At 41.5% G+C, this 16909-nt stretch overlaps 2 protein-coding genes across 5 annotated transcripts in view; one reads left to right on the forward strand and one right to left on the reverse strand.

Moving 5' to 3' along the window:
- Nucleotides 1-491: 491 nt before the first annotated feature.
- On the reverse strand, nucleotides 492-5288 carry lysmd3 (LysM, putative peptidoglycan-binding, domain containing 3). Of its 2 annotated transcripts, none has more exons than XM_088630672.1 (3): nucleotides 5166-5288; nucleotides 3195-3454; nucleotides 492-1782 (listed from the first exon to the last, which is right to left on the reverse strand). In XM_088630672.1, the coding sequence occupies exons 2-3, from the start codon at nucleotides 3444-3446 to the stop codon at nucleotides 1126-1128; spliced, it is 909 nt and encodes a 302-aa protein (XP_088486798.1). In that variant the 5' UTR covers nucleotides 3447-3454; nucleotides 5166-5288; the 3' UTR covers nucleotides 492-1125. The 2 variants fall into 2 exon arrangements, with proteins under 2 accessions (XP_088486798.1, XP_088486796.1); XM_088630670.1 differs by lacking the exon at nucleotides 5166-5288 and adding an exon at nucleotides 4874-5159.
- Nucleotides 5289-11150: 5862 nt separating this feature from the next.
- The window catches only part of adgrv1 (adhesion G protein-coupled receptor V1), a 203674-nt gene continuing 197915 nt past the window's right edge, over nucleotides 11151-16909 (forward strand). For all 3 annotated transcript variants that reach the window (XM_088630676.1, XM_088630677.1, XM_088630678.1), the window contains exon 1: nucleotides 11151-11752. The gene's annotated coding sequence lies outside the window, so the exon portion shown is untranslated. The remainder of the gene's footprint in view (nucleotides 11753-16909) is intronic.

Here is a 16909-nt window from a genome sequence, read left to right on the forward strand (position 1 = left end):
ATTGCAAATCGGTCCACACCATGAGACAAAGCAAACACGGGATATTACGATTAAAGAAATACATTTTAGTCATGAGAAGCTTAAGAATGATTTGCTTAAATGTTTCACACAATCCTGTAAACCTGTAACACAAACCATAGTGCCTACAGAAATGCAAAGAAGTGTTCAAACTCATTTCTTTCCCAATCCATTTTCTGTGTTTTTAAAACATTACTGTATGTAGTGAAGGATTCAGAAGTGGAACAGTCATCATGGAAAAGGGGGATACTCATTTTTTCTTCCAATTGATATCTAAATTACTTAACTTAACGTGCTGTTTCATAAATCATAAACTATACAACCACTTGGACTTTAGAAAAAAACAGATTAACTGTGGGAGTTGTTCGATACAGGGTAAGAACAAGAAATGTGTTCTAAATAAAGAATCATGAGGTTATTATTAATTTCGTGCTATACAGTGGCATCACTAAGAAACAACACTAAAGCACTGCTGCGTATCCAAAATATATTTATTATTTCTTTCAAATATTAACTTGAAATTTTTCCAAAAAGAGAAGGCACACAAGTATACTGTAGGTGACCTTGTTTTTATCCAATGGACAAGTTTACAGATAACAGGAAAAAAAAACTTAATGTAGGTTTAAAGTAACAATTCTGCATTATAAAAATGCATTATTATGCACTTATTGGACTAAAACCACTCTTAACAGAGAGAAGCCTAATAATGCTTCCATTTCCTGGAAAAACTCACAAACCCATGTGTTACGGACCTGAAGAAAAAGTTCAGTTATAATGCATTCTCCTCATTAAAACATGAAAAAAATACTGGTTTACACTTATAAATTACGAGGCATTCAACCAAAACGACTTACAGTACCAAAAATATTCCTTATCATATAATATAGTGGCAGTTTTGCAAAACACTTTAAAGAAAACAAGAAATCTGTAACACAAGGGGAATTTTCTCTCTCATAAAATAGCAGTATCTCTGACCATCGCGCGCTCTTCTTCGCTCTCCATGGTCTTTCCTCGCGGTCCGAAAAACCGCGATGCGCGGTCCTGTCGAGTACTCGAAAGATTGCACAGAATCTCGTGAGCGCGTTCCCCGCTCCAGGCGAGCCGGTCTCACCCGCGGGGGGAAAGGGCCGCGGCCCCCTTCTGCCCCGGTGCCTCTGGCTGGCCCCCTTGCTTCGCTGTCGGGGGCCCGTGCGGCGGGCTCTGAGCCGGCGTGGGGGCCGGGCCGGTGGCGCGCAGGGACTCCGTGGTGGAATGATGGCCGACGCCGGCCTTCGCCAGCACCTCGTAGTACAGGAGGTAGAAGACGGGCGTCACGATGCCCACGACCAGCATGATCGCCACCGCCGTCCACCACCTCATGCCCCAGTCGGCCCCGTAGTAGGGGTCCTTCCGGCCGGCCGGCTTGCGCCCGGCCTCGCCCGACCGCCGCGGGGACGCGCTCAGCGAGGACACCACCTCGCTCAGGCCGCCCCGCGAGCTGTCCGCCGACTTCACCAGCTGCTCGATGTCCTTGTCCACACCCTGAAGGAAGCTGCCGGCGCTCTCTGCCGCCGCCGATGAGGAGGAGGAGGAGGAGGAGTCGGGGGCAGTCTCACTGCTGGGGGCCTCCGAGCAGTGCCGTGGTCCAGGGGAGGCCAGCGGGGGCGCCGCCGAGCCGTGGGTCTCAGTCAGGACGCTGAACCGCTTCACGGGGATCCTGACAGACCTCAGGGCGAAAAAGTCCTGCTCGTTCAGGAGATTGTTGGCTCTCTTGAGGTCTGCGACCTGAAACACAGCAGGAATTGCGATCTTGCCATTTCAATTCAGAATTTAAATATTCAGAATATTGAGGAACGAATTAGCTGAATTACGTCTGAAATCATGACATGCTCAGATCCTGTTCACAGGAACTGAAATCGGCAATAGAACTGCTCATGTTTAAACACGCTGGGCTTCAGTTTGCAACCGAACACAGGTGGGGACTGGTTGCGTGCTTCGGCAATTTGGTAAAGGCAAGAGCTAATTAAGTTATGCAAATACACTTATCCAACCCACTTTTCAGGGTTTTCATTTCTAATTACTTGAGAGTACTTGAGATTTTTTTTTTCATTTGGAGGTTGTGTGTTACAATGTGTAAATAAAAGTAAAATAAATTCTGATTTAATGCATCTTGATTTCAGGTTGTTAGGCCATAAAATGTGTTACTTTGGAAAGGGTGTGTAGACTTTCTAAAGGCACTGTATATGCAAACGAATCCATCTAAAGACGTACGGTTCAGGTATCACCTCTGTTCTGGGGAGGCAGCATAGAATTCAGGTAACAGCAGAGGTGTTTTACTGCTTTGTATTATGGAACACATCAGGAAGATACATCTGAAAGTGTATATCTTCTCAAGTATTCCAAAGTACATAACCAACACAGGACACAAACAACTCAGGCAAAAAATTCCTCAGCGGGAGTGTTTTTTGCTGCCATTTATTCACTTATTTTTACTTTTCCCTCAAAGAGACACAGCTTCCCTGCTGAGTGTCTACAGCAAGCGCTGACATTAAACACCAATGCACTCAGGAACTGATACATTCTAGATACTGGTAACTGTTTCCTTTTTTAACAAGACCTGAGGTATGACTGCTGCAAAATTGAGATGCAATCAAGCAAAACTGGACTCTAATATAGGTGCCTATTAATGGCTACACCAGAGGTGGCCTAGTGTCTGCTGGATTCCAAGCAACAGTACAGATGCAGAAAAGAGTAGGACCCAGGATGGAACACTGTGTGACTTTCTTAGTACTGGAAGGCATGAAACATATCAATCAGATTTTAGACGCTGTAAGCGGTTTTGTAAATAATTATGAAAGCACACAAGTGGTTTATATCAACACCAATACTGCAGCTTTTCTCAGAAGGATTGAGTAACCCATTTATAATAATCATAAATTTATAGACAAACACCCATGTGAGATGGTCAAGAGCCATTATTATGTTGGGAACTTCCAAGGCTGCTGAAAACTCATCCATGTCCAGCATGAAAACCTGTTGCAGAAGACGGGTGCTGTCTAAAGAAACAAAAGAGCCTGTTATTGCTTGCTCGTTATGGTTTGTAACGAGCTTAGAAACACAAGGCACAAAACGGATGTTGGTCCAGTAAATACACATGAACACACAACCCCCGAAAAGGGAAAACTGAGAAGACTCACCGAGCAGAAATACTGCAGAGCGATGGCGTTCAACGTGTCCCCCTCCTGGACGTCCCGGACCAGGTACACGATGTCGTCCATCCTGTCCCGGGACGTGCTCCTCCGCGTCCGCTCCCGGCCTCGGGCCCGCAGCTCGTAACACTCGCCGTCTTCTTCAGAGACCTCGCTCTCGCCAGCCAGGTTGTTTCCCAACACGTACGCATGTCCACCATTCACCGGCTGGAAACCACACGGCTGGCTCCTTCCCGTCATGCTTCTTGCTGAGATTCAGGGCAGAGGGAAAGAGAACGGCTGGTCAAGGACAAAGGCTGGGGACAGCAAGCTGAAGCGCTCCCATGCTTGATTACTGTACAGGTTAATATATTACCACAGTCAAAAATCTAATTCAGTGTCTTAGAAATTAACTACAGCCTCATATTAAATGGTCAGTATCTCTTGCTTTCTAAGGAGCTGGCAAAACTCAATCCCTGCTCAGAAGAAAGCAGGACATTAACATTAACATCACTTTATTAGCCCTATACAATTTCTTGCATTAGGAATTCATCTTTTCCCATACCCCAGCTTGCGCTTTCCATAAGACACACCGACAGGGAGAGAAGCTGGGGGTCAGAGTGCAGGGTCAGCCATTTATACGGCGCCCCTGGAGCAGTTGGGGTTAAGGGCCTTGCTCAGGGGCCCAACGGAGTAGGATTCCTCTGCCGGCCACGGGATACGAACCGGCAACCTTCCAGCCACAGGCACAGATCCTTAGCCACAGAGCCACCACATCGTCCTTGCGGACGTCATATTGCGGACAAACACATTAGTGTTCTTATGATCCTCCTGTCAGCCAACAGTAATGCTAAGACAGTATGACACTAAAAGGGTGCTCACCCTGGTAGTACAGACAATAAATTCTCCCTTTCATAGATAAGCCAGTGCTCCACTGATTCAGCAGGACTCCCACAGGACCAATCTGAGTGGAGAACCTTGCTCAAGAGCACAACACCAACTCAGCCTAACCACAACTCCGCACTCCCCGGGTATTTTAAGGCCAAGCTCCAATTTTCATCTATTGCTAAAGACCTGAAACCATTCATTACCTAAGCCCGTCTTCTGGCCATCGACACTTGTGCAGACTTGCCTCGCTGATTTCCAGAAGCAAAAACAATTTTCCCATCGTTCAACCAGAAGACGAATGCCCGTCCAAGACCTCAGCCAGCACCAGCCCTAAAGACTGGACTGTATTCCCCCCGTGGACTCAGATCGGAACCGGGGTTAAAGCAGGGACACATCTGTGACCGTACAGTGCTCTGAGGCTTAAATGCAGACTCTCACTGTAGTCGAGAAAAATGATAATTGCATCAATGTCGCGGATTACTGTGCTTGTGTACCCCCAGCCTCAACCACCTGCATAATCCTCAGTTAAATAAAGCACATTTGCCTAACCCGCCGAGCCGCGGTTTTGCATATTTTCAGGACTTGAACCTTGGACTTGATCTAATCCAGCTCTCCGTGTCTTCTTACTCAACAATGTAGACCGGTTATACCGTTTCTCTAAGTATTTGGCGAACCTACGGTAAAGCACATACTTTTTCGGATGTGGCGTTCAATAACGTTTTGAACCCAGAAGTGATGCTCGGTTGAACTTTAGCGAGAAAAAAAACTATCCTACAGAAGTGCAAGCAAGAAAAACAAACCTCTGGTCGTCTTCTGTACGACACCGGTGCTCCAAACGCTATATAACGCTTGTAAAGCCATTATGGACTAGCAAAGCCCAGAAAGGACAGCGCTCCCCATCTTTAAAGGGGTCAGAAAACGTTAAACCTCAGAGCAGGCTGGAATTGACACGCCAGCAAGATCTCCATTCGCTTCCTCACTTCAGCCTTGCTGAGCCTCACAGTAAAGCGCCAAACCACACTTAACAGCCTCCGCTGAAGCACCCTCGCCTCCTGGAAGCACTCAATAAAAGCCGCGTTGTCAAATATTTACCTTATATTCAGAGGCACAGACTTAATTTCACTCCGCCATCCCCCTGCAGTCCTTGAACTAGGCGATTGTTTAGCCACGTCACCGGCGCACACGACGCAATGACGCACGTTGGCGTCTGGCGGGCGTGGCTGAGTGGGGAAAGACCATCGATATTCTATCACTAGTGCATAGATCTCCCCACCTGTGTGAAAGCTGCCATTTTGATACGGTCAGCTAATCAGCGTCAGGACGGGAGCTGCCTCAGCATCCGTAGGCTGCGAAGGAACAGGTCAAGGGCCTTTCCATGTTGAAAGGTAAAGAAAAGAAACAACTTTTTGGCTGTGGAGCCTTCTTCAGATGCGAGGGAGAGATAAACAATGCAAAGGAGAATAAGAGATGGAGTTGGTAAGAATGGTTGGGGAGTGGGAAAGAAAGGGCATGAAGCGGGTGAGAATGAGTGTCCAAACTCAGGGGGGAGGAGAGGTGATGAGAGGTGAGGTGAGGACAGACGAGATCTGCAAATGAATAAAGAGGATTTAGGTGGAGATGACCCTGTCAGCAAGAGAAGGGGGGAGGTGCGATTCAAGTTTCAGGATAACTTTGTTAAAACGTATGCTTTTCTTATGCAATCTATCATCATCTTTAGCATGGCATTTATACAGTCCAGAAATTGTTTTGAAAATAAGTCTGCCTGGGGAACCCATCTGCTTATTGCACTAGTAGTAGTGATAATGGTCCCACAAAGCTTTCTGTTTAAAGGTCAAAAGTGTTCCTTAGCTTCCCCTTTAATAGGCCACACTGGAACCTACTTAGTCCTCTTAGTCCTGCATTTATATTCCTTTAAAATCGCACTTCAGAAAGGTCGGGAGAGGGGGAGTAATTTCACGGAACAAGGGTTAGACTAATGAAATCAAATGAATAATAAGAGCTGCAAAAACAATTGAAAACAATAGTAATAATTTGTACATTGAAAATGTGTGGTTAACATCTTGTGGGAATTCTGTATGAAATTATGTATGAAGCATCATGCATAAGGAAGAGTTTCTAATGCAACTTTAGTTATACAAAAGTTGCAGTGTTCACTTAGGCATGTGTTATCGTGTATTTTTTAAAGTCCAGATATTACACTTTGTTTAAATGAATAGAAAATAATTGTTTGCCTCAAAAACAAGGGTTCACGATTAAAAATCCTAGTAAAATTTTCTTTTTCAGCACATACTGCATCTTCATTTCTATGAATCCTACCAAAAGAAAACATACTAGAGAAAAATCTTTCTCACTATTAGATCATATTACAAAATATCCCACAAAATTCAGTTAATATTTTCACTTCTCAAGGGCAGAACAACTCCTTCTGTCTTTTGTCTGCAGATACAAAGAGGTGCTTTTGCCTTTGACATTAAATGTTTTCTAGTTCCCTACTGCCTCAATTGTGGGTTTCCTAGGCTACTGTGTGTAAGTAATTCACACATGGCATTCTCCATTGGTTACACTAAAAATGTCTCTTCCAGTGTATGTGAAAGCAAACACCTTTTATCCCAGAGACATCCCCTTGGTAGTGCAGGCTGGAGAGACGAAAAGTGCACAGAAATGTGTCCAGCTTTCACAAATCTCAAACCAACAGAAGGCTGCCTTGGAACTACCAATGTAGTAAAACCCAAACTGTGCGCTGAAAGGAAGCAATCACTTCAACTAATGAAGCAAAACAAAGAAGTTGAATTCATTCATTCTAAAACACATGTAACTAAAACAATGCTTTATTAAGAGTCTGCTGCCATTTAATTAAATAGCTGCAACAAGGGAAGGAAGCTATTTCCATTTTTAGCCTCTAGAGGGGGTGTGAAACACTGGAGTGGATAGGAATTATAGCCTTCCAATCTGCATTCTATGCCACTACAGTTCTCCTCACCTTCTAACAAGTACTTTAATTGATCCCTAATTGCTTAATCGGGCCTGGTGCTGTAGTTAAGAATTTCCTGGGGCAAACATATGCCATTGAATAAAATGCATGTGCCTAGACTGAGTGACATTGGCCTGTAGTGTACTACAGCATTTCAGAAACACAACATACACAACATAGCCTTAATTGTTAATCTTGCAAGAATAACTGATTAACCTGTTGGAGTCAGATGTTTTGACAGGCTAGGATACATGCGTGAAGATGTTAGAGCTCGTCTCTTTTTCCTGCTCCGTCTTCAGTACCTCCTGATAAAAGTCACGGAGTGATGTGTGTGACAGGGGTGTCAGTCTTGAATACATCATATGACTCAAATGGTCAAAAGTCACTGGGAGATTTCACAGCCAGCAGGTACAGAATTCTCCCCTCTTTTTCCCACCTTATCTTACTTTGATTGAGTCGCTGAAGAATGAGCCTTCAGGGCTCAGTGGTCTTCAGAATTTGGTCTCAAACAACCTCTTAGTTACTCAATTAAAACAGAAATCAAATCTCCTGTTTAACTGATCACAGTTGAATTGTATCAGCTCTTTAGAAATCAGTGGTTTAATGACTACAGGTCTGGCACCACACTCTGATTGCTAGTCTAGAAATGCTACTCTAGAGTATTCAGATTAACTAAAGAAATGTTCAAACACAATATAAGCTTAAAAAATTAAAAAGAGTTTTAGGCCAATCACACATTTCCTCCCCTATCTCTGCCTCCTGGATGTACTTCCTTGATCAAAGTCAGGCCTCCTTTTCTCTTCCCGTTCTCCAGCCCTCTGCTCATGTGTCTCTCCATTCTGTTACAGTACCTCTCCCTATACCTGCGCCCTTCCTCTCCTCCTCTTCCTCCAGACCTTCAATTCCTTTAGCCTATGAGCCTACTTCAAGCCTGGGGATGCTACTCTTTTTTGGACCAGTTCTAGGCCAGAATTGGACACAATATTCCAAGTGTGGCCTTAATGATGCATTGTTACAATTTTAACACAATCTCCACTTGAATTAGTTTTATATATATATATTCTAACATGTTCTCTGCCTTTATTTTTGTGTGTTTGCCATGCATTGTCTATAGACGTTAAAAAATAGACAGTTTCTTTGTCTTTCTATCTCAAAGCAATTGTTTGGCATTTTGTAATCTACAGTACATTATATTACATATTCTGCTCTTGTCAACATTAAATGCCATCTCCCTTGTTGTGGCAGATCGAAGTCATTTTATTCTGGGACAGAGAAATGAGTTCTTTAAGAAACATAATTCTTGGATCATTACGTTAGTAAAACAAGATAACCTGGACAGCTTGCTCTGATTTGTAACCTTATTGTACATACATTCTCTCTGTAAAACATAAGTTTAAAACTACTCACATTTAATTCTTAAAAGACAGTGGAGTTAGAACCTAGACATGTTGCACAAATCTAGATTAAAATGTATTTTCCTATGAAATTCAGTTTCTCTAATAACTGATGCTTTTATTAAATCTTGCATAAAGATCTTACATTTTGAAAGTTTACTGGAATTAGTTGAGGGTCAAAGTGTTCTGCTCCAATAACACCTCCCCAAATCCCCTCTTAATTAACTGTTAAGAGCATAAGATCAGGTTTAAGGATTCAATTCAGCCTGTGTTGATTGTGCCTTTTGCCTGTATCTTATGAAAACAAAAGTCTCCACATATCATGTTCTTAAGCATTGGTTAAAAATGTTGTTCTTTACTGCTGTGTCTTTTTATTTTCTTTCCAGATGAGCTCTTAATCATTTTGGTTAATTAATCTCTGTAATTCAACTGCTTGCATTAAAGGCACTTTTTTTAACCTATATCTGAACCCAGTCTTGAATTTCAGAAATACTCATTTGTAAGTGCATTGTGGCAAAGACATTTTGCAAACTCGACTTCATTCTTAATCTCCTCAACTTGCCTGTTAGATGTTTGTTGCCTAATTTCTGTCGAAGCATCTCTGAATAGGTGTCTGATTAATGATGTTTAGACACAGGTGGAAATGACACTTATGTTTGCATCTCCTAATTACTAGTCCCATTCACTTTCTTAAAAACTCACAAAATATACTTAATCAGCTAGTGATCAGTTAGCTTCAGTGATTAAGAGCTCAGTCAAAGCAAAGCCCAGAAGACACAGGAATCTCCCAGGAGCAGGACAGAGGACCACTATTCTAAATGTTCTCACAGTATTTGAATCCACAAACTGTCTTGGCTCTTTGCCAGACATACCCTAACCCTTAGCTCAGATAAAAGCTTTTTTGCTTTTCTTTTTCCTGAATCTACTTACACTTATCTGTCTGTGTCTTGACATCTGCAATGAATGTAATTGAAGACAATGGGCTTACAGTAGATGATAGTCTTTTCCTTTCACGACTTTTCACCACCTTGCTTAAAGTGTCACAATATACTGTACAGGCTTTCCCTGTCTAAGGGTTTCAATATTTCATTGTTTGTTTAGTTCTCATTAAAGCGCTCTTCTGTTGTTGTAGCATTCGGGAATACTGGTATTTGGTACTTACTCAGTAATAACTGAATTGATAAGAACCAAGAATTTTCTTCTTCCAAAGTTGTCTTAATGTGTAAGATGTGTCTGGCAGTGATTCATTGCTCTGTCCCAACAATACACTGAAACGGACATGTAACGTAGATGTGCTGCTATTTTATCGTGCACAACACTATACTTAAAATATAGATAATTGGTGCTCAGTACAGTACCACAAAGTTACTTCTAGCTCCCTAAAGAATCCTGTCTAGCCTGAGTTCTATATAAATCTCCACTCGTTTCAGTTTCATGCACTCCATACTGGTACTAATGGTTTCTGTGCAGTTGTTTCATAAGAAACCACTGGATTCAAAACAGAAACACTAGTGGTTCCAACTTACTGAGCATTAGAAATTTAAAGTTGCAAATTCGCTTGTCCTGCATCGAATCCCTTGTTTTTAGGCTCCTTTGGAGGACATTGTGAAGAGCCACAGTCAGTACAATCCTCAGTCGCTCCATCCAGAGCCTGATAATTAAAAAAGCTGGAAGTTCTGCATAAACCAATAAGGCCCCATTTTTTAAGATGTACTCTTCGGAGCTGGGATATCCAACTCTGGTCCTGCAGTTCTACAGGTCAGCTGCTTCTAAAGACTGGGAACACCTGTAAATTACTGTATGAATGATGAATTAAGCAAGTAACGCATTTAATAAGGAGAACTCTGATCCTAAAAGGCAAAAGGTCACCAAGACTGGAGTATTTAATAACCTCTGAGTTTAATTTAGCAAATCACCTGCTTACCGGATCACCACTGAATTGCCCCACGCCTTTTCGAAATTCATGGTTTAGTGGAGATTTACAAAGCCGGCTGGATTGAGGCTCCACTGCTTGAGAGAAGTCCTGATCCGGGGGGCCCAACTCCTGCCGGGGTTTTGGTCCAGCTTCCGGCGGCGCAATCAACCCCTTAATAGACTGTCGGACTATTTTCAGCGCTCGAACATGTCTTAGTGTGCTTTCGTAATGTAATGTCTTTCCCATAAGATAAACACAATTTCAAAGTTCTGAGCCGAAAAAAAAACATATATTCCAGTCAAGCAACTTGTTAGTTCAATTTAGTCTTCAATTAATTAATTAATGTCGGCTAGAATGAAAACCAGTAAATGTTGGGATCTCCAGGAACAGACCTGGGAACCTCCTTTAGGGGGGGGGTACTCTGCTTTAGAGTATAATTTTCTGTGTACTGCATATTTAATGTGGATCAAAAGTAGGGTAACTTTGAAATACGATGTTGTCGCGCGAAAAAACAAACTGAAAGCTACCGGGCAAACAAATTCATAAAAAAAAAATCATTACACAATGTGAGAGTTGGAGTTGTCGAAAATTGCAGTAGTTGAAGGGAGTCAGACTTTCAAAAGTTGGAAAACAGTTCTCGGATCACTGCTGCTCACGAAAAGCAATGCCTGCTTTACATTAAACACGGACATTAATTAATACGAGCTTTCGAATGCTGCAGGGGCCGTCGTTTGTGCGGTCAGACCATGACGAATACGGGTGGCGCTATTTGCTTTGAACCAACACGTTATGGAAATGAATATATATATATATTTTTATTGTGGTCTACCACAGGTCATTTTTAGAACGCTAATTTTGATCTGCTTTTCCCAAATAAACGGGTAAAGAAAACAGCTCGCTGGGTGGAGCTGTTCGCTCGGCACTGGGCGAATGAGCGGAGCACATCCCGTCTGTGTGCGGCGGAGAGCGCCGGGGGCTAGCGCATACAGTAGTTTTGTTTGGAGAGCATCAGGGCTGTGCAGGAGAACTCCCTCTCTCCGAAGGCATTTTATCATTCACTTGAACTGAACAAAAAGCCTAGGGTCACCGAGGCCAGACCTCGTTCATCCAGACAGAAGAAATACAGTTGCCAGTTATTTTATCCCGGCGTGTCCTGGGTGATGGGGTTTTTTTTCCCTCCGTGCGTACAGGGAGATAAGCCGCAGTAGCACATAAGGCACCGGGTCCCGGGAATGCGAGAATTAAGACTGCGCTTCACAAGAGTGTGTTTGTCAACCGGCACAATGTTCTGACAGGAGGCTGCTGCAGTTAACTAATATTTCTGGAAACTGATCCTAGATGGTATCTTCGCGGAGCTCTCTGAATTTGTCGTGGGTTGGTAATCAGAGTTAGGCGTCAGGTAAGTAATTCTTTATAAAACATTATAAGCAGGTGCCCTAAGTGTTGTATTAATACAGAGTCATTATATTCATGTCTTTGCTTTAAAATGTTTTTCTTCTAAAATTTGAAGCTACTTTTTTCCCCCTGCGGATTGCGTTTGTTTAACTCGGGGTACATGACGCAGATTTCAACGCGTTTTGTCTTCGTGGTTTTTGTTTTCATCAGTCAGTTTGTTTGTTTATGCTATTAAGCTGCCTCTGTTAGAAACTTCTTAAACTTTATCGCGAGTAATTTGGTCTGGACAGAATGGCAACGTTTGTCAACAGTCCTGAAATTCTAATTACGTTTCCAAAGCCGTGTGCCAAGATGCGCCCCCAAAGCGTTTTCAACCGGCGGGATAAGAGCGCCTTTTATTGTGCTGTTTAACAGATGCTCGACAGCTCGCACCGAGGACAGTATTTTCATGGTAAAAAAAAAAGATTAAAAGCTTTGAGCGAGGGAAATAAAGCCCCTTTCGCAATATGCCAAATTTACCCCAGGAATAATAAATTTGAAAAGCTCAAATATTGATTCAGTGATGTGATTAAATGAATGGCTGAGGTACCCATTGACAAGTGGACAAATGCTTCCATGGTTACTTTTTCGATATTCACTGTGGACACTGCGCTTTGTGCTTCTCCTTTCTCCCATTGAAGCAGCATAACAATCCGTGGGGCATCGCCACACATGGTGCGCGTGAACTGGGACCAGCTTGAAAAGGGCATGCTGACGAGCTGTGCACTGGCTTGTTACCCTTTTAAATCCCACCGATTCACGCACCGGCTAGTTTAAGCTTCGGAAGAGCGGAAAAAATGGATAAAATGCCGTCCAGATACTGATGGAAGGAACTTTATGTTCAGGAAAAAAAAAACAACAACAACCCCAACATAGTTTGCTGGTTTTTTTCCCCCGTCCACTTTTAAAGGGTTTAAACCGGCGAGTTTTGTAGTGGTTGTTTCTTATTCTTTACTGCCAGGCCATCGTGACTACCAATGAAACAGACACTGCAGTTATTATTAATGTTTGCAAATCTCTCAGAGTAAAAATCTACATCTAATTTGAGGGAAAAAAAACCCTACAGGTTAACAATCATACCCGCTGACGGCAGCAGTCTTTCTGCTCAGTTGTGAAGATTGTGTTATACCGTCTAACGTCTGTAGGAACTACTTTGAGTATTATCAGCAACAGAATAATGGTTTAAAGCTTTTGTCAATAATAAAGGACCGTGGAATCAGTCTTGTTAGTTATTCGTTGAAAACACATTTTGGAATTACTTTGTGATTTGTCTACTAAAAATGTCTAATAGAATAAGGCCTCGACATTTTTGGCTAAATAAAAAATATATTAGAAGACATTAACATACAGCATGTAGTTTTAAACAAGTATTTATCTATTTTATTGTGGAAAAATTGGGATTTATTGACGGTCTTGATTTAAATACATTTTACAACCTGTTGATCAGGAAAGATTTTTCAGAAGACATTAAGGGATTTTTGAGTATTACAATTTATTTAAAATAATTTAAAAAACGCAGCTCTTACGAAACACCATTTGCTGTTTTAATACTGACAAATTCATATTTTAAATATTGCTTAAGGACATGAGAATGTTCAATATTAAATCTCCGTTTAGCAAATTTATACATTGTGTGCTTTACATATTTAAATTTTGTCTGAAGTTAAATAAATGCAACATTAGTGTTGATTTAAAATATGACTTATTTAATGTTTAATAAAATGCAGCCTTAAATCCATGATAAAGAGTTTTCCTTTGTGGCACAACCAATCTTCATCCTGCTTCATTAAAGACAAAGAAGAAAAAGTGCACCAGACGATCGCATGGTTTGGGTCTTAAGGACACAGACCTATTCTGTGTTCCTGAAGGGTGATTTTCTGATTGATTACAGCTTGATAGAGCAGCAGCAGACTGGGGAAAGCACAACAGAAGAACTTGGAGACGTGTGAGAATAGACAAAGAGAGGGAGCTGAAACATGTTAACATCTGTGGTCCACGAGCTGAGATTCAGCACAAGGAACTGGTAACATTTCAGAGGAAAGAGAAAAGCTCTAAAATTACTGAAGTGCTTTACAAATTTCAGCTTCGAGGAAGAAAAGGATAAACATCTCGTAAATTATCTGATGTCTGTTGCAGTAGAAATTATTCCCCTCTAATTTGATGTGCCAGCTTCAATGAATGTTTCCTTTTGTGCCTTGTTAAGTAGTGTCTGCAAAGTGTGTATACAACAAAATCATGCAGCTGCTGTTTTCACTGATACGTGAAAGACATTGATTTAATTATGTTTAAAGCAGATCGTTAAAATGATGGCTTTTTTTAATTCCCAGCTCTTTTACATGGATTTTAATGTATCACATACAGTAGGCTGCCTGCACACTGTTTATTTTTTGCACAGTGTAGCATTTAAAAACTCACAAAATTAAAGTCAGATTTTTGCATTTAATTAGAAACCACCTGGGGGAACCCTTTGGAATTTAGAGAGATATTCCCAGTTTGAGTATTGCCCAGATGAACAGATGATTAGGAACTATTTTTTAAATCCAGACATGTTGTGGTTAGATACTGAAACAAGATGCTTATGGTGTTGCGAGCTGTAGAAGATAGCTGCTGAGATTACTGAAGTACGGTAAATCATAGTTATTTATGTTCCTTGAGGACTGAGCTGATCTGCTGTTGGGTCACAGCTACAAGTATGAAATAATAAAGAAAGTCTTCTCGCTGTTTAGGGTCCGCGTCATGCCTCAGGCCTGCTGAACATGTTGAACGCAGCATGACAGTCCTGTGATTTTATTGCAAACAGGACATTTCTGTGGCTCTGACTTGACATAGTGCTTAACGTTGCTCTGTTCATTATTTTATTCTGGTCCTGAATTACATGAGCCTGTGCCTATTTGATATAAGGTCCAGTGGCTTCCCGAGTTGAAAAAGAAAGGCTGTGCACCCAGAGCATAAAAGTAAATCATTTAAAATCTCCATGTTGTGTCTTGACATGGCAGTGCATGTAAGTTACTGTGCACATTAGTTTTAGTTTTTTTGTGAATTTGGTGTGGAAGTGTGGGAAAAGAGCCATCAATGAAGATCCCCTATTTAGATTAGTTTCGGTGAGAGTTATGTTTCAGTACCTTTGAAAGAATAAATGGACAGGTTCTTCTCACTAGTAGCTCTGCTTGCTCCCCACATCGTGGAAGCTTCTAAGCAACAGTTAATAATAAGGGTAATAATTCAGCACATACCAGTGTATGGGCTCAGGGAGGGTGATCATGACACAGGGGGGCAGGTTTTAAAGGTTTTAAAGGTTACTGCTGAGGCCCTTTCGCAGCTCAGGGGAGACTCTTTCCCCTCTCCTTTCTGTCGCTGGGTGTGATCTGTGTGGGCTACGCAATTAACTCAACGTTTAATGCAGTAGAGCTGCAGCTGATGACAAAGATCTAGGGTTTCTTTTTGGCAGCATGAGTTGATGATTTTTTTTTTCTTTGAACATGTTGGAAATGATTATTTTAGGCTTTTTTCAAACAGATGAATTGAGTGGCTGATCTGACTAACTGGGACAAAGCAGGCTGAAAAGTACATGGAAAAACGGGTCTCAGTTGTGAAGCCTTCTTTGTCACTCTGTGACTGTAACTCTGTGTGTTTTACTCTTTATTTTTACTTTTCAGTGTTAATTAAATAATCAGCCAATAAACTATTAACTTGGGGTAAAGTGAGCTAAAGAGTCTTTATAATATATATTTCATAGCTCACAGTTGCATACTTACATAAAAGATACCTGGAAGAACTTAAGAAAATTGATTTAACTGTCAAGGCTGTTGGGAACACATTGTAGTTGGGATTGTGTGTCTTTTCTATACTCATTTGTTGACCCATGAATATTTAACTGAGTGGTGGAACCATGTAAAATTATGGAATAGTCAAGGACTTTACCTTCATTAATATAACAACATGACAAAATAGAACTGGAATAGAGTAGATGGATTACTTCTAATATTTCTAAAAACCAAAATAAATGTCCTGCATATCTCCTGGGGAAGCACAACCATCTTTGGAAGGAAGATGCCTCTTAAACCGCTTGGACTTGTGCTGTTATCCTCACTTCTTAGCAAGTTTTGGGCCATGCCTGTGTTTAAAAGCATTTAATGCTGTGCTATACTGTACATTTAACAAAACAAAGAACTAAATAAAACAGCAACAAGAAAAGCAGTATTTTATAGCACTATTTTTCTCACCACTTCTTGCAGTGCACTAAAAACATCTCTTTAAACAATTGTTGAAGTATATCTGAATTTCTTGTTCTGGCCAAAGAACGCCATTTTTATAAACAAGTTAGAATGTATATTGACCGTGCCTCATGCCTGATAACGCACCAAGCAGTGATAATATCCCTGATAACCCATGCCCTCTTTGCTCATTGCTCTTACCTCATTGCTTTAATAAAATATTAGAGGCAGTCCTGGAGGCCATGAATTAGTCAAGGCATTCCCATTGAAGTCACGAATTCTGACTCAGAGTGAGAGAAACGCTTCTTTACACTGGGCAAAATGATAAAATAATCCCTTCGGAATACAGATCCCCGCCTTTTTCAAACCTGCTGCCACAGAAGTGTGGTAAACATTTTGTTCTGTGTGGGTCAGCCAAAAAAAACCCTGGGTTTCCTAATGATCCAGAACTCTTCTGTATTTTCACGCACATATGTAGAGGTAGGTGGTAGCATCTCCATGCCTTGCAGCACATGCACAGTACCAAATGTGCCTTCTAGAACACTATAAGGAAAAGTCTTCTATAATCTAAACTCTTAATTACATGTGTGTGACCTAAATGGCAGACAGTTTTTTGTCATGCACTGTCAGGTCCTCACTAGACTAGCAATACAGTGATATTTGAAAAACAGTTGCATCAGTGCGTGAGCCACAGAGCAAGAAGCAGAGGTTCATTCCAGGAGAAAGAAAGCATTAGACAACTGTGAAGCCCTTTCATGCATAAGATAGTCATGTTATTTTACTTTCTCAATCCTTTATCATTGTTAATTATATATTTATTTGCAAACTGCAGTTCCGAACTGACATTCTGGAAGAAGAGAAGGCCTCTTTGTTTTACCCACCCTGTTGTCACACGAGTATAAATATGA

The sequence above is a fragment of the Lepisosteus platostomus genome, chromosome 4, assembly GCF_059453375.1.
Source record: "Lepisosteus platostomus isolate fLepPlt1 chromosome 4, fLepPlt1.hap1, whole genome shotgun sequence".
Lineage (NCBI taxonomy): Eukaryota > Metazoa > Chordata > Actinopteri > Semionotiformes > Lepisosteidae > Lepisosteus > Lepisosteus platostomus.